This window comes from Opisthocomus hoazin, chromosome 11 (assembly GCF_030867145.1).
Source record: "Opisthocomus hoazin isolate bOpiHoa1 chromosome 11, bOpiHoa1.hap1, whole genome shotgun sequence".
NCBI lineage: Eukaryota > Metazoa > Chordata > Aves > Opisthocomiformes > Opisthocomidae > Opisthocomus > Opisthocomus hoazin.
The window spans coordinates 14,131,065-14,153,487 of record NC_134424.1 but is presented as its reverse complement, the minus strand read 5'-3'; the positions used below and the strand labels follow the sequence as shown (position 1 = coordinate 14,153,487).

Genomic DNA, 22,423 nt, shown 5'->3' with positions numbered 1-22,423 from the left:
GCTGATGATATTGTACACCGTAGGGGTTTTGCAGAGAAGGTTCCCCCCCCAACTCGGTCCGAAGACGCCTGCAGAAGCAGGTTTATGATGGGTGATCCCATTGCTTGGCACTTGCCTGAGTAGCCTGGTCCCTGCAGCCAGCCTGAAAAGACAAATGCAGCTTTTGCTGCCACACTTGATTACTGGATGGTGATCTGCCTCCTATTGGCACCTCCGTATTCAAGCATCCCCGCTGGTGAGGCTGGCCCTGTGATCAGTCACACTTTAAGGAGGTGGCCAGCACTTACGCTGCATGGAAAGGATGAAGGTTGTGGAATGGATGGTCTCTCTCACCTCTGAGGCATAGACTCGCTGTGCCAGGAATGCAGGCACTTCACCCTGTGCTTGGCTGCATGGCGATGACACTGAGCTCTGCCTCTGCTCGTGGGTTGGAGCTGACACTGTCTGTCTCTAGGTTTCGGTCCTGTTTGCCGGGCAGCACATCTCAAAGAGCCCGTTTGAAGTCAATGTTGACAAAGCCCAGGGAGATGCAAGCAAAGTAACAGCAAAGGGACCGGGACTGGAGGCGACAGGGAACATTGCCAACAAGCCTACCTACTTTGACCTCTACACAGCAGGTGAGCAGGGTGAACAAGTGCCAAAATGCTCCAGTTTCCTTAAATTTGAGGCGAACCTAACCCTTGGAGCAATAAACAAACTCTAACTGAGAAGTGGGTGAGGATTTGCAGCCCCATCAAGTTCAGAGGTGAAATAATAGTTGGGCTGCTCTGGGGGCTTCTGTTGTGTATTGAAGTGTTTGAAGTATGGAGCTGACCTGGGGCAGGAAGGGGCTGAGCATCACCCGGATATTTCCCATGAACTTGTTGAATGGCAGCAGGCAAGTTCCTGGCTGGTTTCTTTCCCCAACTCATTTTAAACAGGCATGTGAAATGCCCATCTCTGAAGGAAGAACTGCGAGTAAACTGTAAATGCTTAGCGTGTTCTGTATTTAGCTTTACAGAAAGAATCTGCTGCAGCGCCACTTTGAGTTCATACTTCAATGACAATCTGGTTTCAACTTCTCTTGTAATTATTAGAGGGTTACTATGTTCATTAGCACATCTCCATCATGTGGCTAGTTGCCTGCTATTAGGCCAATGCTGTAGCCTAGAGGAATGAGTCAATAAGATGCTACAAATGCTAATTCATTTAGAACAATGCGAAACTACTTAGAGCAGTTACTTGAAGTATTTAAACACTGAAATATGCTGAGTAGCATATTTTAAATTGCCCTCTGCCTGAGGGTGCTTAGAAATAAAATCAAATGTGGTTTTAGTGTGGGGAAGTGTTATGTTCAGCCTCTAATTGGGAGAGGGAGTGGTCTGAATCATGTAAAGACATGTCTGACCTCTGAAAGTGCATGGAAAAATGCTTTTGTTGCATGATAAGTTGAATAGAATGTGAGAGGAACAGGTGTCTGAACAGAAGTGGATACATATATTCTTGCAGAGAAGAACCCTTGTCCAGACCAGCATGCACATTGTCCAAGCTCTTAATCTAAACCACTTCAAAACTCGAGAGATTGAACCAACTGGTAAAATTGTGGGCTAGTCTGTGACAGAGGTGCTACAGGGTGGTAGCAGTAGAGTAACTGGACTGTATGTGTATTCAGTACTATCACACTGTTGTGAAACCCAGTGGATGGAACAGCAGAGCCCTTGTGATGATTTCATGGAGATGTCACCATCCTGTCTTGCCCCCTCCCCACTTGAGTGTCTGGTTGCTGTCAGCTGAAGCCGAACATTTAGGCTGTGCCTAGAAATGGTAGCAGAGGGTGGCTGGCTGAGCTCAGGCAGCTGGCTGTGATCCTAGGCGCAGTGTGTGTTGTTGTGGGGAAGCCAAGGCTCAGCTAGGCTTGTTGCCTTTGCAGGTGCTGGTGTGGGTGACGTGAACGTGGACGTGGAGGATCCTCAGGGGAGAAGCCTTGTTGAAGTTGCAGTAGAAGACAAAGGCAACCAAGTCTACCGTTGCACCTACAAACCTGTTCAAGCTGGTCCTCACATTGTCAGAGTGACTTTTGCTGGGGAGGGAATTCCCAAAACTCCTTGCACTGTTCTCGTCGGAGAGGGTACGCTTTTTAAAAATGCATCTAAATGTAGATGACTACTTTTCTTCTTGGATGTGATCACAGAATATGCTTGAATCTTGCCTTGGATGTCCTCTGTACCTTGCAACATCTTGGGCCTCATTCAGTGGGTCATGTGGGTATTCACAGGGTAAAACAGTGCTCTCTTAACAGTAATACGGCTTTTGTTGCTAGAGTTTCCCTTCTGCCTAGACCTCCGAACATTAAGCTGCCCTTTATCTTTTTTGAAGTATTTTATGCAGCTATGCCGTGTCTTGCTGTTTTCCACCTTTGTTCCTCAAATTGACTATATTTACTGTTTTCCTCCTTAACTGACACGTAACTTGCTTTCTGTTCCATCCTTACGTGCTCCTACGCTTTTAGATCTCTGCTCCTCTCTCCTGAGCTACCCTCCATTTGTGGAATTTTGGACTTCACTGCTAATGGCTTCATAGTTGGTAAGAGGTGTGCAGGATGCTCTATAATGTTTGCTTTTTGTAAGCTTCTAGCCTGCAGCTTGTCCCGGCAAAAAGGGTTTTTGGTTTTGTTGGGGTTAGGGAAGAAAGTTTAGGTGAACTGAAGTGGTGTGTGACCCAGTCAGTGAAACTGGCTTAACCACAAGCTGCCTGACTCAGCGGTGTAAGGGCGCTGCGAGCCGGTCCTACTCCACCTTAGGCACGCTCTGGTGTGCTCCCACCGAGTTTTCAGAGCTAGCAGATGGCATGCGATCTTCACTTACATGGTTTGGTGTAAGACACAGAGTGATGTTGGCTGCTGCAAGGGTGAGGGTAAAACTTGTAAGCTCTTGAAACGAGTGAAAACCTAACGAGCTGCTTGGCAGACTTGTGCTCCTGCTGTAAGCACCGGCATATTTTGGGGAAATGCATGTTGGGATTACACTGCCGGGAAGCTGTGATTATTTGTAAGTCTCTTTAAACCCTTCAGGTCTCTGGAGATGAAGACCACGTGATAGCTGGGATTGTGTAACGAGAACTGTTCATAAGTGCACGTTAGCATATTTACGTAGCCACCCTGTTGGCCTGGAGGAGCACTTGGAGTAAGGGGGTTAAGCGTAAGCTCAGCCATATGTAATCTACTGCCCCTACCCATGGCTGTTTTGGTCTATAGAGGGCTTGATGGGTTTGCTTCTGAAAGTGTGAACTGCCACAAGCAGGGGGTTTTGACATGACATCGCTTAACGAAGCACGTGCAGAACTCAGCTTTGCTAATAGCGGTTATTCCAGTCATGTGCTTCTGAAAGAACAGCACAATAATACTGTTCGCTGGGGCTTATCTGCAAAGGGAAACTTCAGCCCGTGCTGCAGTGTGCCTCTCAATGCAAAAGGCATCAAGCAGATTGTGCCTAGTGTATGCGATAGCTGTGTAAAAATTTTGTGTTGATAACTGGCATCAAATTGGGAAGCAACAGGGCTTCAGCATTGGCTCTAATTCCAAAAAATGGCCCTTGCAGGGGGTCAGTGTTGCCTGTCTGCACTGAACGTTACTGCCCAAAAGCCATGGTACATAAACAACGGCTGGGCAGACTCCTGTCTGTCTGCCTTAATGCTATATTGTTAAAACTTGTGCTGAAAGCTAAGCTGTGGTTGCCCTGAGTCAACACTGAACTACAGGTTGTTCCAGGCTGGCTAGGCTGCATTTGCGTTGAGAATCAAAGACGGAATTGATGTCTGAAATTCCCTTGCAGCCTGCAATCCGAATGCGTGTCGTGCCAGCGGTAGAGGTCTGCAGCCCAAGGGTGTCCGCATGAGGGAAACGGCTGACTTCAAGGTCGATACGAGAGCAGCAGGGAGCGGAGATCTCGGAGTGACTATAAAGGGACCGAGTAAGTGTTCGGGTGAATTCGTGCTGTGGATGCGTTTCGGAGAAGGGGGAGAAGTGGAGACTGCAGAAGGAAGACCAGTAAGGAGATGGTGGCCTGGTGGAACTGATGGGATTAATACCACCATAAAAAGCCAAATTTCAGAAGGGTTTTCTGCTACTTTGTGTCTAGTGTGAAGGTTTTGATCTGCAGGGCAGGGTAAGATTACATCTGGTTTTAGGTCTCTCCATTTTGATGCAGATCAGTTAGCAAAGCTGAGAAAATCCACATGTCTGCCTGCCGTGGCCTCCAAGCTTTACGGGTTCACATTGCATCTTCATCTGATCTGTGGGAGCAAGTCATGCTCCAGGGTCTCTGCCAGGCTGGAAATCCTGCTCTTGTAAAGCTAGGAATGGCTCAGAGCAGAACCCTTGGGTGCGTTGGATGCTTGGCCACATGAGCAGAGGAGGAGAGAGTCAAGGGAATGTGTAGGCTGACATGGAGACCTTCTGCTGCGATCCGTCCCCAGGTCCTTTGCTGTGTCCTGAGCTCTGGTTGTGGCCCTCTGCCTGGAGCAGGCAGGCTGGGGCAATGGGAGTGCCAGCGGGCACTAGCTCCTGCATCAGGCTTCTGGGACTGCCGGCAGTGGTGGCCGTGGTGCGGCCCTTGGGGACCTGCTGTGCATGTGCTGTGCCTGCGAGCCCGTCGCCTCCCCCCGGCTGGGACCACATTAAAAGGTGCATTGTATTGCCTTCACCTCCTCCACACGCACAGTGCTCTGACTGTGTGGCTTAGTGCGGTTGGTGGGGGGGAAGCAACAGACATATCAATGTAAATTTTAGTGTATTAAGCTTTTCTCCCTAAATTCTTCATCTTGACGAAAATGAAAAGTAGGCATTCCCTGCATACTTGTGGTTGCAAAGTCTGACAAATGTTAAGCTTTTTTGTTTTAACATATGACATGCATCATACTGCAGACTAAGAAAATAAAACACAAGGGAACCTATTAAGTCTGGTAACTTAAAATACTTTCTGCTGTATTTCTTCTGGAAGTGTTTGCTGTCTTTGTCCTAGAGGGCAACTAGAACTAACTTCCCTTTTAACCTGACCTTTTTTCCTCTGGTGGAAGAAATTTATTCTTGCAAGCTAAAATAAATACCAGAAAACATGAACTTGTCTAAGTAATTGAAGGCAGGATGGAAGCTGTTAAGTTTAATGCTGAACTGATCTTTCAACAGAGGGCTTGGAGGAGCTGGTGAAACAAAAAGGCTTTATGGATGGTGTGTATGCATTTGAGTATTATCCAGCTACCCCAGGGAAGTACATTGTCACGATTACATGGGGTGGGCACAACATCCCAAAAAGGTGAGTTAGAAGTAGCTTTTTTGGACTTTTTCTGCCCTTTGGTGGGTTGTGTGGTTGGTGGGCTTTTAAAGCAACGCTGACCTTTGAAGAAACTCTGACAAAGTTAGTGGCAAACAGTTGCTGTGATAGTTTGTCTACAGCCCCTTTTAGGGCTGCAGCAGTTTATATTGGGAAAGCCTTGAAGGGTGGTTCGCATCAGTCTGGCTAAACCCAAAATGATGAATACAAAAAAGTAATAAAACTTGGTGGATCATGCAACTTGGACTTCACTCTGAGTTTTTGGAGCGATCTGTTATTTTAGTGTCTAGGGCTACAGCAAGCAGCGCAAGCCAAATACTTGACACTCAGGATTTGTGGTGCAAGATGTAAGCACGTGATGGGTTGGATGACCTCTCTACTAGAAAGACAGTCTGCTGGCACTGTGCCACCACACGAGAGTTTCTATTAATTTTGGAAATCTAATGTAAAACCTCATTAAAATGCCTGGGGGGAAAAAACATGGATGCTGTATTTGTCCTCGTTTCTAATCCTGTGCTTTTCTTTTCTCTTGTAGCCCCTTTGAAGTTCAAGTGGGTCATGAAGCGGGTCCTCAGAAAGTGCGAGCCTGGGGGCCAGGGCTGCATGAGGGGATTGTGGGCAAATCTGCTGACTTTGTGGTAGAGTCTATTGGCACAGAAGTTGGCTCTCTTGGTATGCTACTTTACTTAGTTTGCCTGAAATATTTATGTATTGCAACTCTAGCAGTGAACTCATGAGAAGGACTAGCTTTCCCAGCAGTAAAAAACCATGTCTGTAAGACGTTCTGGTCTAAACATAAAGTTATATCAGAGTCTCAAAAGCAAGTCTTAGAGACAGGAATGTGTGTGATGGGGAGTGTTAATCTGTGGTTTTGTGGGATGAGATCCGGAAGGGAATGATGGATTATCTCCTGTGTTGCTAAAGAAGGGTGATAGAGAGCGTCAGGTGTGGTTAAGGCTAATAAAAAGCATTGTGGGGAAGTGGTGTTAAATTGGCAGACATCACAAACCTAACACAAGGAACCTACTTGTTCCTTTTTTAGGTTTTGCAATAGAAGGCCCTTCTCAGGCTAAAATTGAGTGTGATGACAAGAATGATGGCTCATGCGATGTGAAGTATTGGCCCAAAGAGCCCGGTGAATATGCTGTGCACATCATGTGCGATGATGAGGACATAAAAGACAGCCCTTACATGGCCTTCATCCGACCAGCTTCAGGAGACTTCAACCCCGATAAGGTGGTGTATAAGAGCTCACCCATGGCATAGCACGTCTTTGCTATCTACAGTAGAGATGTTTCTGAATGCTTCTGGTAATGGACTTGACTCTTAAGGTCTCTACTTAAAGCTCTGAATTTGCTGTGCTCCAGCCAGATATTACTCAGCTTTTTCTAACAACACTGTTGTGGTTTTGATTTAATATAATGAAAACTTGCTGAACTAGTGCAATTTCTCGACTTTCACACTAGCCTCTACTTGTATCCCATACTTCACGGGTTTTGTGGGAAGGAAACTTAGTTTTGCTTCTCTTTATTGAACTGCAAGCTAAGACTCTTGGGGTGGTTTTTTTTAGGTGAAGGCTTATGGCCCGGGCTTGGAGAGAACTGGCTGTATAGTGAACAATCCTGCTGAGTTCACAGTTGAAACCAAGGATGCTGGGAAAGCACCTCTGAAGATGTATGCACAGGTAAAAAGCCAAAGGCAGCTATGTGAAACTTGAGCGAAAGGTCTTTAATACTGTTGAGAAAAATGCCATAAGTATTTCTGCTTGTTTACATGCCACTTAGTTCTGACCATGTATAATTCTCTCAAAACTCTCTGCTTTCATCTGTGTAATATAGTCAGGCAGCAAACCTAACTCAAGAGAAGGTGACTTCTCCCTGGTGTATGAAATATATGGCTTTGCTTCCTTGCTTGGAGTCCCCTCAGCAAAGTAAGCTGTAATTTCCTGGAGTTGTCATTTGGAAGCACCCGAGGTGTCTCTGAGCCTGTGAATCTCAGGCGAGCTTGATAAAATATGGGTTATAAGATAGTGTAAGGAATGAGCAGGTGTTAGGTGAGGAATACTTACAGGAGTGTAATTTGCATGTTTCCTCAGTATTTCTGAGCTGCAGTTCTGGGAAAATAACCTGTGTTTTGGAACAAAACTATATAAATGTTTTTAAAGTACCTGAATATTTTGCTTGTGTTACTGCTTTTTAGGATGGAGAAGGAAACCCTATTGATATCCAGATAAAAAGCAAGCCTGATGGTGTGTTTACCTGTTCCTATGTGCCAGTTAAACCAATCAAACATACAATTTCTGTTGTCTGGGGAGGAGCCAATGTGCCCAACAGCCCTTTTAGGGTAAGTACAGAGATGGATATTACTATTTCTAGCCAAGTAGGACATGTGTGCTTGAAACTGCTTGTCATTACTACTAGGATGGTAAAGCCCTTCTGTGAACTTAGTGAAGTGTGCCTTTCTGCTGTCTTTTTTTTAGAAATCTTGAAAAGAGCTTTCTGCTTTTACAAGCTCACATATCAGTGGTCTTGTAGCAGTCCAGCTGCAGCCTGGGGGCATCGGGGCAATCAGTTCTTACCTTGCTACTGTTTGCCTGTAGCCTCTGTCCAAGCAATGCTCTGACTGGAGTGTGATGCAGATATGTGATTCTGACCCTTGTGAATCCCTGTAGGTCCTTATAGGTCAAGGGAGTCATCCTCAGAAAGTGAAAGTGTTTGGACCTGGTGTGGAGAGAACTGGCCTGAAAGCAAATGAGCCAACCCACTTCACTGTTGACTGCACGGATGCAGGAGAAGGTAAAGGCAGGCTTTAGCCCACTATTGCTGTGGTGTCAGAATCACAGGTCATACAGGGCAAGGGGTTATGTACTGTTTCATTCTGGTTTTCCTTGTTTCATGGAAAAAACATGGGAAACAGAACATGGCAATGAATTGTGATGTGCTCTGTCACACTAGTTAGTAAGGTGACTTGAGCAACTACTGGAAATGGAACTGTGCTGGCTCTTTGGCTAGCAATCTGTGTACTGTCTGGTAGCAAAACCTCCATTCACTTTTCCTAGGTGATGTCAGTGTTGGAATTAAGTGTGATGCTCGTGTGGTCAGCGATGAGGAAGAAGATATAGATTTTGACATCATCCACAATGCTAATGATACGTTCACAGTGAAATATGCACCACCTGCTGCTGGGCGCTACACTATTAAAGTGCTTTTCGCAGGAGAGGTTTGTAGTCTTCGTTTTACAGCCTGAAGTTTCTAGAGTCAGTTTATCTGCTCTTTGATCACTGAGCACGTCCTACTCCACAGCTGGTGGTGGTGGCTTACAGCTGGCTCCTTCTGTTTCAACTTACATGCACCTTGTCTGGTCACTGTGTCTAGATTTAAACGCCTTTGTAGTACTTGAAGGTACACAAATGAGAGGGGATGGCTGGAGACACTCGTGTTCACGCATGTGATGTGTTGGGCTGGTGTAATGAGCATGGTCTCGGTGATGGGGCAAAGGTACATTCTAAAGGATAGGAAACCTAAGTGACTCTCCAAGGAACTTGGGAATAAAAATAAATTTTCCTTGAAAAAAAGAGGGAGAGGTCCCTGCAAAGCATCCAGCTGATGACTTTGAATGCCAGCACTCAGTAAGGCAGAGCAGAGTGTTTCAGTGGGGTGAAATGTTGCTCAAGATGGTGCTGGAGTTAAAGCAGAAGTATCTCAAAATTATTATCTGTCTAGTCTGGGCTAGTGAAGAGTGACCTGGTTATGTTTAGAGCTGTGTTTTTGTTGCAGGAAATTCCTGCCAGCCCATTCAGAGTTAAAGTGGACCCCTCGCACGATGCCAGCAAAGTGAAAGCTGAAGGACCTGGACTGAACAGAACTGGTGAGAGCTGGGTTGAGATGGTGTGGCCAATGGTGTGGCCAGTGCTGGACTGTGAGGGGCTGTTGCAGGGTAGCCACTGCCTGGCTGAGCATTGCTGGGGTGCAGCGATGCAGCCCTGGATACAGTGGGGTGGGGTGGCAGGAAGTTGAAAACTAGCCCATTCCTTTGGCGTTTTGTTTGAGCAGGCTTTATAAGTACCAAATGCTTCTTGGGAGGAGTTTCTGTATGCAAGCTCTGCATAAATTGGAATTAATATTTTTCTTCAGGCGTGGAAAATGGGAAGCCAACGCACTTCACTGTGTTCACCAAGGGAGCTGGAAAGGCACCGCTGGACGTGCAGTTCAGCAGCCCGGTGCCGGGAGAGGCGGTGGCAGATCTGGACATCATTGACAACTATGACTATTCCCACACGGTTAGGTACACTCCAGTACAGCAGGTAGGTTCGACTCCTGTAGGAATAGAAGAGTGAACAGCTCATGTTGCCGTAGTGCCATGACCTCCCTCCCTGGTACCTGTGCACAGAGGAACGAGCAGATAAAACTTGCCAGGGTGTCCTGTTCCCTGGGATCCCTAACGCGTGCAGGACAATTGGGGTTGGAAAGCAGTGATGCAGTTTTCTGGCATAGTTATTGATAGCTTGTCACTGTTTTCTGGGAACAAGTGAGGTATTGAAGCAGTAGCACACAGCTCATGTTGTCATTCCACACCTCATCAGTCGAAGAGGAAAGGTGGAGAACCTTCCTGGGGTCCAAAATGGAGCTGACTGCTGCACCAGCTGTTCTGGGCTGCCGTGGTCCTGCAAGGCCGGAGCTATGGTGTGCCACCTCTCAGCAAGCTGCTAGCTGTAGTGCAAACCGGAGCAGGGACAAAAAGCACAGCGTTTGGGTGGTGATGCAGCAGCTCCCCAGTAGGAAAGTGAACGAGTCGGTGCTGAGGAGGGAAGCTGGGCTGCAAATGCATCAAAATATTTGTCTATATTTGAGGTTTTCCCTTGGGTTGGAAAAAAATTTAGTGTAACTCATTTTGTTGCACAGACAGATGCTTCCTAGCAGCACCGTTAAAGAGCTGAAAGTGGAAGCTGCTAATAACTAGGAGTATTTTTGCTTGTGCTGTTCTTGCATGTTTGTAAAGTGCCATTAAATGCCAGAATGCATGAATCTCATGTATTTCTGCAGATGTATCTGCTGTAGCACTGAGATGAAAGTGTTTTGCTGCTGCTGTTCTGCTGAACAAACACACGAGCTACTCTGTTATCTGCACCAGCTTCCTTGAAGGTAGCTGTATAAAAGGGGACTGATATGGAGGACTGCACCATTATTTATCTGATAATGCTGGATTAGCATTCTTGGAAGCATCATAGAGCTAGCGTTTGTTTTGGGATAAAGCAGTTGCATGATCTCAGGATGTGGCTGGTGTGCCTGTTAGGAGACGCTTTTGCTTGTTCAGTCAGGGTTGGTATGCAGAAGGGAGCCAAAGTCATTTGAACCCCACGCCTCTGTGTGTGAGCAGTACCAGATTGCTATATTTCACGTGAAAAGTAGCAGTGAAACAATCTGGGATGCCCAATCCAGTTTTCCCCCTTGGCTGTCACATCTGGAGTAGCACTTTGTGTCATGAAGGAGCTGTGGACTTAGAGGAGATGCTTGCAGACAGCAGTGCCAGGAAAGCAATGGTTACAAAGAGGAGATGAAAATAGGCTACGCAGTAATTAGAGTAGCCTTGTTGTCCCTCCAGGCTGTGAACGTGTAGGTCGTTCCTGGACCCCATCTTTCTTGGGTTCATAAGCAGTAGCTTATGAATGAGACTCTGGACTCTTCAGAGCAGGGGGAGGATGAACTAGGTAGTTAAATTCCTGAGGGGCTGCGTCAGCAGCAAAGGAGCCTTGGTTTAATGCTGTTTACTCAGCCTTATCTATTGCGCTTGTGGTGTTGCTACAGCTACCCGTGTGTGTGTTTTCTAAAAACAACCAAGAATAATCATGGAAGCTATTCACTAGCTTGCGTGAAACTTCCATGGCTGTTTCACTTGGGAGCTGAACTGGCCAAGAACGCAAAGTAAGCAAACAGTGAATATAGCTAAAATATGGACTGCGGTGGGAGAGAATAAAAGGAGCACACATCGTGGGCTGGAGCTTGCCATGGCTGTGGGGTATTCCAGCCAAAATACACAAGAGCATTAATCTTTCTGACTTGTAGAGCTTAAAACCCTGGTATTTCAGATGCTGTAATAATACGACCTCTTTGCAGGCTTGGCTTTGGCCTGGCCTCTCCGTGCGGTGGAAGGGGATACCTGGTCTGGAGCGCTGGGATATTCGTTCAGCTGTCGGGTCTGAGTGCTGGGAGGGTGGGAGCCAGCCTGAGACGGAGGCTTTGCCAGGCAGCTTGAATATAGTCTAATTAAATGTTGGAAAGAACAGTCTTTTTCTCTCTTCCTGCATTAAATAAAAACCATTTAATACTTTGAAGGGCTGTAGTGCAATGAGAGCTTGAGAGACCATAAACCAGTAAGTTTGGCTGTGGTCAGCTAAAATGGATTAGGTGAAGTGGTTACATGCTACTCGGATGTTAGTGCATCTGTATGAAGCGATGAACTGAGCTGACTTGTGAATTCTCCAACCAGGGTCCAATGAAGGTTTTGGTAACTTACGGTGGTGATCCTATCCCTAAAAGCCCTTTCACTGTGGGCGTTGCTGCTCCGCTAGACCTAAGCAAAGTTAAAGTCAATGGACTCGAAAACAGTAAGTAGCTCTGGGTTGGAAGCCCCATAGCCTGCCTCTGATGTGTCTCCTGGGTGATAGCCAATGTGTCCTGCTGGAACAGAAGTGGGCAAAACAATCTTCTTTTTAATTTGCAAATTTGGAGTTGGGCATCAAGCAGCTCCAACATTATAGCTTGACCACTCTGACTTAGTCAGTCCTCCTGAGGACTGGATTTCAATTTAGATTTTTTTTTTTTTTTTTTTTGGCAAAGATTACATAGCTGTGTGGACAAAGCACGTGTTGGGGGTTTAGTCCCTTGTGGTGAATAGAGCTGGACTCTTCACCAGGCAGGGCACCTGCTGATGAAATCTGGTTTCCTTGAAGCTAGATGGTGGTTTGTGCAATTATATGTAACTGCTGCAGTGCAGAATGTCATTTGAGCATTCTCTTTGTTTTCAAAACGTGGAAGAACTTACGGCTGTGAAATATTGTTGTGTTCCTGAAAGGAGCCTCTGATACTGTCAGGCCTCTTACAGGCTTGTTTAGCACTGTAGCTTTGTAATTCCAATTAACCAATGCACTTGTTTCTTTTTGGTTTGGCAGTTTTTTTTGCCTGCAGAGGGATGCAGACTCAGCAGGGTTCTGCCAGTGCTCACTCCATTGGTGGCATGTGCATGAGAGATTTCTTGGAGAACTGTCTGATGTTGAGTACTTAACGTAGTAATACGGGTTTTGTCTTTTTCAGGAGTGGAAGTAGGGAAGGATCAGGAATTTGTGATTGACACCAAGGGAGCTGGTGGGCAAGGTAAACTGAATGTTAACATTTCCAGTCCTATGAGGAAAGCTGTGCCATGTCTGGTGGAACCAGTTCTGGGTAAGGAGTGCAGCACTGCAAAATACATCCCAAGGGAAGAAGGACTGTACGTGGTGGATGTGAGTTATGATGGCAACCCAATCCCAGGGAGCCCCTATACTGTGGAGGCCACGCTACCTCCAGACCCCTCCAAGGTAAGTGAATGGTTTAGGGCTGCACCTGAAAACTGAACTGTGGGCTATTGCGTGAGACTTGGCTCGGTTTTGGCCAAACTAGACCCAGGAATATTCTTACTTAGAGCACTGAGTTGTTCCTTTTGCAGGCTCCGTGACTCATGGAAGTCATGCCTATAACACTGTATTTGAAAAAACATTGAACTAATTAAGAATACTGCAAGCATCCTGCATAGTATGGCAAATACAAGTATTGCTCCTAATTTAATAGAAGTTGGCCTCATGGGCATCTCAACTATGTTAATTGAGATGCTTCTTTCTAAGGAAATAGATTTCAAGAAAAATGTGTGTACAGCCATCGGATGTTTTAACGTTTCTACCTTTTATATCCCATGGCTATATAAAAATAGCTATGTTAAGAAGTTTCTTTGGAGGAGAGATGCCAACTTTACAGTAAAACTGGGAGGAGTGGCAAAGGAGGCATTGCTTTCTGTGTATTTTTAAGAGCTTGTTAATAAGTCCCACATACAAAGAAGTCTAACTGGGCAGTCTATGCTGGCAGTAACGTGAAAAAATGGGTTTAGCTCAACTGCATGTTTTCTTCTAGGTAAAAGCTCATGGTCCAGGTCTTCGAGGGGGCCTTGTTGGAAAACCAGCCCAGTTCACAATAGATACGAAAGGGGCAGGAACTGGAGGTTTGGGTTTGACGGTAGAAGGCCCGTGTGAAGCTAAAATTGAATGCTCAGACAACGGTGATGGAACCTGCTCTGTCTCCTACCTGCCTACAAAGCCTGGAGAATATTTCGTGAACATCCTCTTTGAAGAAGTTCACATTCCTGGTTCACCATTTAAGGCAGACATAGAAATGCCGTTTGATGCCTCTAAAGTTGTTGCCACGGGCCCGGGCCTGGAACGTGGTAAAGTAGGTGAGGCAGGGCTGTTGAACGTCGACTGCACGGAAGCAGGTCCCGGGGACCTGCGGGTGGACATGGTGTCGGATACTGGTTCCAAAGCTGAGGTCCAGATCGATGATAACAAAGACGGGACCTATGTCGTAACATATGTGCCGCTCTCGGCTGGCCTGTACACAATCAAGATGAGATACGGAGGAGAGCAAGTACCTAAATTCCCAGCCCGGGTCAAAGTGGAGCCAGCTGTGGACACCAGCAGAGTTAAAGTGTTTGGGCCAGGAGTGGAAGGGAAAGGTGAGAATAACTGTTGTTATCAGAGTTTGTAGGACTTGCGGTCCAGCATATTCTGAGCATTAAAAGTTGTAATAGCCTTGCGTGTTCTTATGGTGACCCTTGGATGGGGGCGTTTCGTTATGTTCCCAGATGAATTGTTTATCATGCTGGTTCACAAAATATTCACAAATGACTCTTCAAAATGTTTCCTGCAGATGTCTTTCGAGAAGCTACAACCGAGTTCACTGTGGATGCTCGACCTCTAACAAAGGCTGGTGGTGACCACATCAGGACGCAGATCACAAGCCCATCCGGCTCCCCCACAGACTGTCTCATCCAAGACAACGCTGATGGAACATATTTAGTGGAGTACACGCCGTTTGAAAAGGGTAACCTCTGGTCTGGGGTTTTTTCACTTGAGAGGGGAAAACCAAGAGCATGCAGCTCTTCTGACACTTTCATTTGGCAACTGCTGAGGTCTGCCAGTAACTTGTTGGCATCTTAACAAGACTTTTGCCAGCAGAGGAGCTAATTGTGCAGGAAGTAGCTCTATTTTAACTTGAACTGACTTTTACAGTAACTTAACTTCAGGAGAACAGTGTGTAGATGGCATCTCGATAATGAAACAGTAGTGAAGTCTTGTGAAATGCAGGAGGAAGCTCTTACCCATATACTGAAAAATGTCTGTAGCATCTTATAGAAATGGTGTGAAGTGATGAGAATATTTAGGGAATTCAGGGTGTGTTTTCATCCTCTTAACAGGTCCACACACAGTCAGTGTAACGTACGATGGCGTACCTGTGCCAAACAGTCCCTTCAGAGTGAACGTGACAGAGGGATGCCATCCAGCACGTGTGAAAGCACAAGGACCTGGACTCAAAGAAGCTTTCACAAATCAGCCAAATGCCTTTTCGGTTGTCACCAGGTAAATGGGCTTACTCAGTCCTTAAGGAATATCTGAGGGAGGGAGGAGTGTAGTGGGCTGTGTGATGCAGGATGCTCAACCCAGTACAAATACATATAAAAAGGCCCAGCTGTGTCCTTCTGATCACTGAGTGGGCTGCCTCATTGTGTACTGAGCACTCTGCTCTGCAGAGTCTAGGGGTTGATAGTGGCTGAGGATAAAATTCTAGGAAAATGCGAGTGAGGTTGTGCTGAATGGCTTTGCGTACCAGAACATGCTGAAGGCTGGACATCAGAAGTCGGGTTACTGCTTTTCCAGTAAGGGTTAAAATGCAGCCAGTGTGTGTGAAGGCTACGAAGCCGCTGTTAGAAGCGGGTAATTCTAACAATGTGCATTTCTGTCTTGCAGAGGGGCAGGAATTGGTGGCCTTGGAATAACTGTTGAAGGACCTTCAGAGTCTAAAATTAGCTGTAAAGATAACAAGGATGGGAGCTGCAGCGCCGAGTATGTTCCTTATGTTCCAGGAGACTACGATGTTAACATCACATATGGGGGAGAGCATATTCCTGGTAAGAGTTCTTGCTCAGTGGCTTTTGGAAGAGGGATGGTGTTAAGCTAAGGACTTCATGCCTTGGCTGCATCTCACTTCTGCTGGGGAATGTTGAGGTTTTGCCTTTCTGCTTTTCCTGGGAATTGAGGCAGAAACAGCGGTGACAGTTGTTCCTCATGCCCGGCGGGGAAGCGGGGAGTGGTGTGTGCTGTTGTGCGGTAGTTTTGAGGAAGGGCTGCAGTCTCTTCTCGTTTCTGGAACGACCTCTGTGGGGCTGTGGGGGAGCCTCGTCGAGACTGTAGCACCCGCAGGGGGGGAGAAAACACGTGCATACAGATGGATGGGGCAGAGAGAGGGACGCTGGCCCTTGACAAATAACTGGTAATATGCGCAAGTGGTGCATAACACATTAGGTCAAGAAAATAGCCCTTTGGTACGTGGATGCCTTCAAAACCGTTCTGCAGTAAGAAGGTCTAGTGGGTGAGCTAGTCATGGGGATTACATTAAACACCGCACGTTTTGGTCACTGCAGAAAGCATAGTAACTGTTTGTTAAACCAGATGTTTACCTGTGTATGCATTTGTACTGGATGTTAAGCTGAAGTGCAGTATGTTTAAGGAATGTTCCAGGTACATCTGACATCTAGCACTTGATGATTAAAAGAAAGATATTTTACTTGATACCAAGAATTAAATGCTCCTAAATGCCAGACAGATTTTGCTGCAAGGTTCGAGTTCTTACATGCTGTCATACAGCATACATTTAGGTATTCTTTTGTAGACATTGCGAGTCGATTCTTTTCCGTTGGTCCCGTTTTATTTGTCAAATACTGGCCAAATATGAAACAAGAGCCTGCATGACGCTTCATTTGCACTTCTAGTTTCTTTCATGCATTTTTTTCTGAGGTGTGAGAAGCAGATGGATCACAGCTGAAGTGTTGAGTAGATGGTGAAAACGTGTAAGCACTGCGATCACCCTTCTGGCTTTTGCAGAAGCACAGAAATAGTGTGGAGGCTGTGGGGTTGTCATTCCTGCCTGAGGCTGAGGAATGGTAATAAAAAAGCCCAAGGAAAAGTAGGAGACCTTTGGTTTCCTATAACTGTTGACTCTATGGTGTTTAACACTTGCTGATTTAATTTCCAGGCAGTCCTTTCAAGGTTCCTGTGAAGGATGTTGTGGATCCCAGCAAGGTGAAGATAGTAGGACCAGGTCTGGGAACAGCTGTTCGAGCCAAAATCCCGCAGTCCTTCACTGTAGATACCAGCAAGGCGGGAGTAGCACCCCTCGAGGTGGTGGTGACAGGACCCAGAGGTAAGAACTGAAATACTCCATCCAGCTGTGCCCCCATCTCTGTGTTTGGTGGGTAACATTGTTCTGGCCCTGTTTGCAAAGGTGGTGATACCACTTCAATGCACGTTTCCCTCTGCCCATTCATCCGGCGTGTGCATCTTGACCGCTGACCCATGTGTCATGCTCTAAAAGGAGGAGAACTGTGTCCTGGGTAGTGCTGCTTTGCGCAGTGTCTTTGATGGCTTTATCCTGATCTTTAGAGCTGGGAGAAGTGACGTGAGTAACCATCACTGGTGAACAATCATGGCTTAGATTTAGACATCAAAAAGTAAATCCAAAGTCTCATACGTGAATGGTGACTTGGGAAATCAGTGTCACTGGGTTGCAGGAGTCCCTGCAACACTGTGGCCCCGAGAAAGCAGCAGGGCCCTCAGGCGACAGCATTAGCAATGTTAAGCTAAGAAGCTGTGTCTTGGTGGCACAGTCTCTCAGTGGCGAGTACCTTTTGGCTGCAAGCCTCCCCTTGCTGGGAGGCGAGAGCTGCTTCCCCACTCAAGTGTCAGGTCACGCTGGTGTGGGTGCCCCTCAGGTAACCCTTCTTTAATTTTAGCCGATGAGACGGATTCCCAGGGATGGCGCTCCTCACTGAAAGCAGTTTCAGATTTTGTTAAAGGTGGTCCAAATGGTGACACTGAGACAGGTTTGAACTCTGACTGACTACTGGCAATTTTGGCTCTCAGAAATCCAATTGGCAACAGCAAGAATCATCTGGAGGAGGGAGTGGGAACTGACGGTGTTGCTTTTAGGCTTTGCATGGCAACTACACATTTCTTTCACGTATGCTTTACTGTTAATCCTTCCTGTGTTTTAAAGCCAACTTGTAATTGTAGACTGCTTTGTGTGTTGATCTGAACTGATATGTCGTGTAATCTGCTGTAGATTTAGCTTAATGCAAATGGAAATAATTGATCCTACTCTCCTAGGACTTTGGCAGCTTGCAGGGCTCTCCTGCCTAGGCAGCGAGCCTGCCTTGCCAAATACCCCATTGTGAAAGATTGGCACTGGTGAATGCTACGTCCTAACTGGCTTTGGGGCTCAATTCTGTGCAGTGAATCCCAGTAACAGTATGTAATCTTACAAATGACGGTTCAGGCAATTATAATCATTAATCATTTTCTTTCTCAAAAGATCTTCAGTGTGTTTTGAGCAACTCCTCTTGACCTGGGCTGTACAGAGAGACAGAATTTTCTCCAGTATTTTCTTGCCAGCTTTTGTTTACAGCAAGAAGATGGGAGCCCAGAGAGTGGTGGATAACAAATCTATTTCAAGTCAATGTCTCTTGAGTACAAAATAAGGGAAACTGATCACTGATCCATGCCCTTTGCCTTCATTAAAAAAAAAATAATTCAGATTTGTCTTATTGCAAAGTGGTAAATCGGCAGTGCATCTTGGAGCTTTGTGCAGCAAATGGCTGATGAGGAATTGAGTTTTAATAGTGCAGCCGATAAAATCGTCTGTTGCTTTTTTAGGAGTTGTGGAACCTGTTAATGTCATAGACAACGGAGATGGCACCCACACAGTGGTATACACACCTACGCAGGAGGGACCCTATATGATCTCTGTCAAATATGCTGATGAAGAGATCCCTCGCAGGTAAGGTGGTGAAGATAAACTTGGATGAACTGAAGATTTAATTACCTGATCATGCTCTCTCAACACATGAGCATTGTTCAAGGGCTAGCTGTGCTTCTTTCTACTTGAACAAGTGCAGCTCCTTGCACAACTTCAGGGTTCATCGGTTGTTTGAGACTGCTTGCGTAGATCTCTGACTGAGACCTACAGCAGAGGTGCCGCAGGGGAGGTGTATCCACACCTCAGCGTGTCCTGCAGTAACTATTAGCCATTGGCTTAGGATGAGGGGGCAATAATGTGTTTCCCTTTAAGTCCCTTCAAGGTGAAGGTGCTTCCTACATATGATGCCAGTAAAGTGACGGCGAGCGGACCAGGTCTCAGTTCCTACGGCATACCAGCCAGCCTGCCTGTGGAGTTTGCTGTGGATGCTAAGGATGCCGGGCAGGGACTTCTGGCTGTGCAGATCACTGTAAGTAACTGCATAACCAAGCAGGAGTGGAAAGATGTTGTTCTAGGTGGGCGCGAGTGGCTCCTGTTGGAAGTGTGCGTAGCTGTACCCTGACATACCCAGCGTCCTGGACTGGGCTGGCTGGACCTTAAGCTCTGGTAGAGGAAAGTCTTGCACTCTGTGTTTGTGAAGCTCTGGAGGCTTCTTTTATGAGACTACTGTCTTAAAGTCATCACCCATACTATATTTGGCTCTCGTTTAACCTTGTACTCTGCAAATGCCCAAAATGAGATAAATACAGTTTCTTGTAAGATTACCAAAATGCTGGAATTTGAAATGGAGACAGCCTCCTAGCAGTGTATTTCAGCAAGGCTGTGAGATAACATCCACATTGAGCATTACGTGATGGTAAATTAACAAACAAGTCTCCCTCAAGGTTGCCAAAAGTCATAAGCTACTTGGAGATACTACAGGAATGTCTTTATTTGACTTTGTTATTGCTCTTCCTGAAATTTCCCGTGCCTGGATTCTGTGGCCTCAGCAAAAAGGTCTCTGGTTCGTGGGCCATAAAGTGCAGTTCTCGGCTGTGGCATGCATGCCTAGGTCATGGCATGGCCAGTTGTACTTGCCCTGCTGCATTCTTACTCCTGTGCTCCTGCTGCCTGCTTAGGTGCAATCGCCTTTATTCTGGCGTCCAAGTGTGCTCTTAAAGGATCCAAAATGCTTATCAGAGCTCCCAGCCTGCCATGGCTTTGAAGATCAAGTTCCACAAGCCCTGCATGGTAGGAGCACGTAGGAGGTCTTCCTCATGGCATTTGTTTGCTACTCATTCTGAATTGTTGAATGTCAAACATCTCACAAGCCTTCCTGGAAGGAGTAAGCTCTTTCATGCTGTACCTAAAATCTGGAGTCCTTTGCAGCTTATGCTGTACCCCAAGCAGTGTTAAGTCATAAAACAGGACGGGGTCAACACACTGTTCTCTGTGAGCAGGCCTGGAAGACTTGCTAAAAGGCTTCACTCTTTGCAGCTGATGGATTGCACTGAAAGCTGTAGCTGGGAATAGCTGCTTTGGAAACATTTTGTACAGTGCTGATCTTAGGTTTGGGAATAAAAACTTGATGCTGAAGCTCAGATCTGTATTGTTCATGCATCTCTTTAATTCTTGTATTCAGTGGAGAAATGGTGCTTGAAGGGGCTACGTAGGCCTGCTTGTAACTGTAGACCTTGAAGCTTGTCAGGAGCTGGATGCCCCATCCAGGAAGGTTGATGGAGACTCCAGTAATGTTTCCCCTGACCTCAGACCTTTCAGGCAGCAGCTGGCCAAAGCTACCCAGTGCGTTGTCAGGACAGAGCTGTGCAGTCTGGCTCCTAATCTGTGCTTCAGAAACCTGGGAAGTGTTCTTCCTTTCCAGCAGTGGTATGACAGTGAAGCCTAAGAGCTCTTATTATTAATATAAAGTTCATTAAAATGGCTTGCTGCATCTCATAAACATTCTCGTGCCAAGCAAGGGATAATTAATGATAGCACCAGTTGTGTTTTACAGGGGTCTGATACCTTTTTGCTTCTAATAGTCAATTTCTGTTACTAGTGCTTGAGTGAAATATGTTTAACCCTCGAAAAGCTGCAGTTCTGAATCTGAGGCTGATTAATTATGATTGTGAACAGAATTGGTGCCCTACTAAAGGAATTCATAACTAACTTCATAGTGCCTAAATCTTATGGCTTGCATTCCTCAGGACCAAGAGGGCAAACCCAAGAGAGTGGATATTCATGACAACAAGGACGGCACTTACACAGTCACCTATGTCCCTGACAAAACGGGCCGCTATACGATTGGTGTGAAGTACGGCGGAGATGATATCCCCTCCTCTCCCTATCGGATCCGGGCATCTCCAGCTGGAGATGCCAGCAAGTGTTTGGCCACAGGTGAGTTGCTGTTGTTTGTACTTGGTATAAAGCTGCCTTCTGAGCGTGGCACGGTTGAAATAGTGGGTGGAGAATACGCTAGAGACTCGTGTAATCTGGCTGCTCTTACAAGAGGGGCTTTCCTAAAGATAAAGAAGCATCCACCCTGCAGGTCAGCAGGAGTCTCTTGTGGTCTCTACCAAAATCTGTCAAACTGCCTGGGTTGTTATAAACAGCCAGATGCAACCAAAGGCTGATGCTTATTTTGGCCTAGATAAATCCTGCTGAGAACTGCAGTGAGGTTGATTTAAAAATAACACATCTGCACACGTTCACTGCATTGTGCTCCCTGCGAGCGTTGTAAGAAGCTTTTTATTCTGAGCAAGAACAGAATAAATTCTGAGGGTGTAAATAGCTGGCTGTCTGCTTCTACATTAGCAAAGCCTGTTCAGGGTGGGTGTTATTAGTGGAGGTTTCTGCTGCTTTTCTGTCTGATCAAGGTTGGCTAGAGTCTGAACAGACTTCTGGAAGGTGTGGGTGGAAGGAGAGAACCTAAAGATAAGATGTTACTGCAACTTGGGGAAAAAAAAAATCATTGCCTCAAAATTCAGTGACCTGGTGTAGGGGAGGGTCTCCAAATTTGTTGCTGTAGGAGCACACTTAGAGCTTTGACCCTCACCCTTTCTCAGGATGGGTGGTCGTCGCATGGCTGTGGGCTGGCCACCGCGGCACGCTGCCACCTCCCAGCCGGCCTGAGGCTGTGGCAGGGAGCAGAAGCGGCAGGAGCTAGTTATAGGAACGCCACCGAATACCCTGATTTAAAACAAATAAATGAATCGGGCAAATTGAACAGGGAAGCTTAACCTGTGGTTGTGGACCTGTGCGAGTGTCTGGGCATTGTGCTGACCTGCATAGAGCAGTCTGAGCGTACCCAGTGCCTGTCCGGCAGCTGGCTGCTTTCGAGCCTGCTTAAACAGAAGTATATTCCCAGCACAATGGAAAACAAAGTGGCAGGTATCTCCTTTGTTTCAAAATTTGCCTAAAAGAGGCCTTAATGGCTGAATCTGATACTCTTCCAAATAACTCAGGTCTCTAACTATTCAAAATAACTGTGGTGGAGATTACTCTCAGATGCCAGCTTAAATTTCCCCTTTCCAAGACTTGCCTCCGACTCTGCATTGTAAAGCTGAAAAACAATCGCTGTAGGAGTAGATGCTGGAATGCTGTCAAGGTATTAAAACAGCAGGTTTATTGCCACTTGAAAATGAGCCATTTTTCTGGTAACAAGTGCTGCTCAAAAGCAGGAGTATTAAATATATACTGAAATAAGACTTAATAGTTCTCATTTAAACACAGTGTTCTTCAAGCTGGGTCTAATTGCTACAAATCGGGCATTGTTTCATGATTTTCTTTTTTTGGGATGTGTGGCAGAACAGTGGAAAATCATTTGTGGGTAGTGTAGGAGGAAACATGGCCACGGCTGCTACTGTGCCCTTTTATAGCTGTTTACACAGGGAGGTTTATGTTAAAGCAGGACAGCCAGGTCGCTGCCTGGGGCAGAAGATAGTGCCTTTGGCTCTGCATAAAGGCGTATGACGATAAGAGTATGGGTTAAGGCATTGCTTTCTTCAAACTTAGCTTTTTTCCCCT

General features: G+C 46.2%; 1 protein-coding gene across 3 annotated transcripts in view; it reads left to right on the top strand.

The window, feature by feature from the left end:
- The window catches only part of FLNB (filamin B), a 73,454-nt gene that overhangs the window by 31,283 nt on the left and 19,748 nt on the right, over positions 1-22,423 (top strand). For all 3 annotated transcript variants that reach the window (XM_075433016.1, XM_075433014.1, XM_075433015.1), the window contains exons 7-28: positions 455-617; positions 1,910-2,107; positions 3,810-3,947; positions 5,162-5,288; positions 5,842-5,978; positions 6,349-6,542; positions 6,877-6,990; positions 7,506-7,649; positions 7,978-8,101; positions 8,365-8,525; positions 9,083-9,173; positions 9,440-9,609; positions 11,793-11,910; positions 12,617-12,879; positions 13,466-14,063; positions 14,258-14,431; positions 14,805-14,967; positions 15,355-15,515; positions 16,640-16,807; positions 18,316-18,439; positions 18,731-18,887; positions 20,605-20,794. In XM_075433016.1, the coding sequence (XP_075289131.1) occupies positions 455-617; positions 1,910-2,107; positions 3,810-3,947; positions 5,162-5,288; positions 5,842-5,978; positions 6,349-6,542; positions 6,877-6,990; positions 7,506-7,649; positions 7,978-8,101; positions 8,365-8,525; positions 9,083-9,173; positions 9,440-9,609; positions 11,793-11,910; positions 12,617-12,879; positions 13,466-14,063; positions 14,258-14,431; positions 14,805-14,967; positions 15,355-15,515; positions 16,640-16,807; positions 18,316-18,439; positions 18,731-18,887; positions 20,605-20,794 (3,877 nt within the window). The remainder of the gene's footprint in view (positions 1-454; positions 618-1,909; positions 2,108-3,809; positions 3,948-5,161; positions 5,289-5,841; positions 5,979-6,348; positions 6,543-6,876; positions 6,991-7,505; positions 7,650-7,977; positions 8,102-8,364; positions 8,526-9,082; positions 9,174-9,439; positions 9,610-11,792; positions 11,911-12,616; positions 12,880-13,465; positions 14,064-14,257; positions 14,432-14,804; positions 14,968-15,354; positions 15,516-16,639; positions 16,808-18,315; positions 18,440-18,730; positions 18,888-20,604; positions 20,795-22,423) is intronic.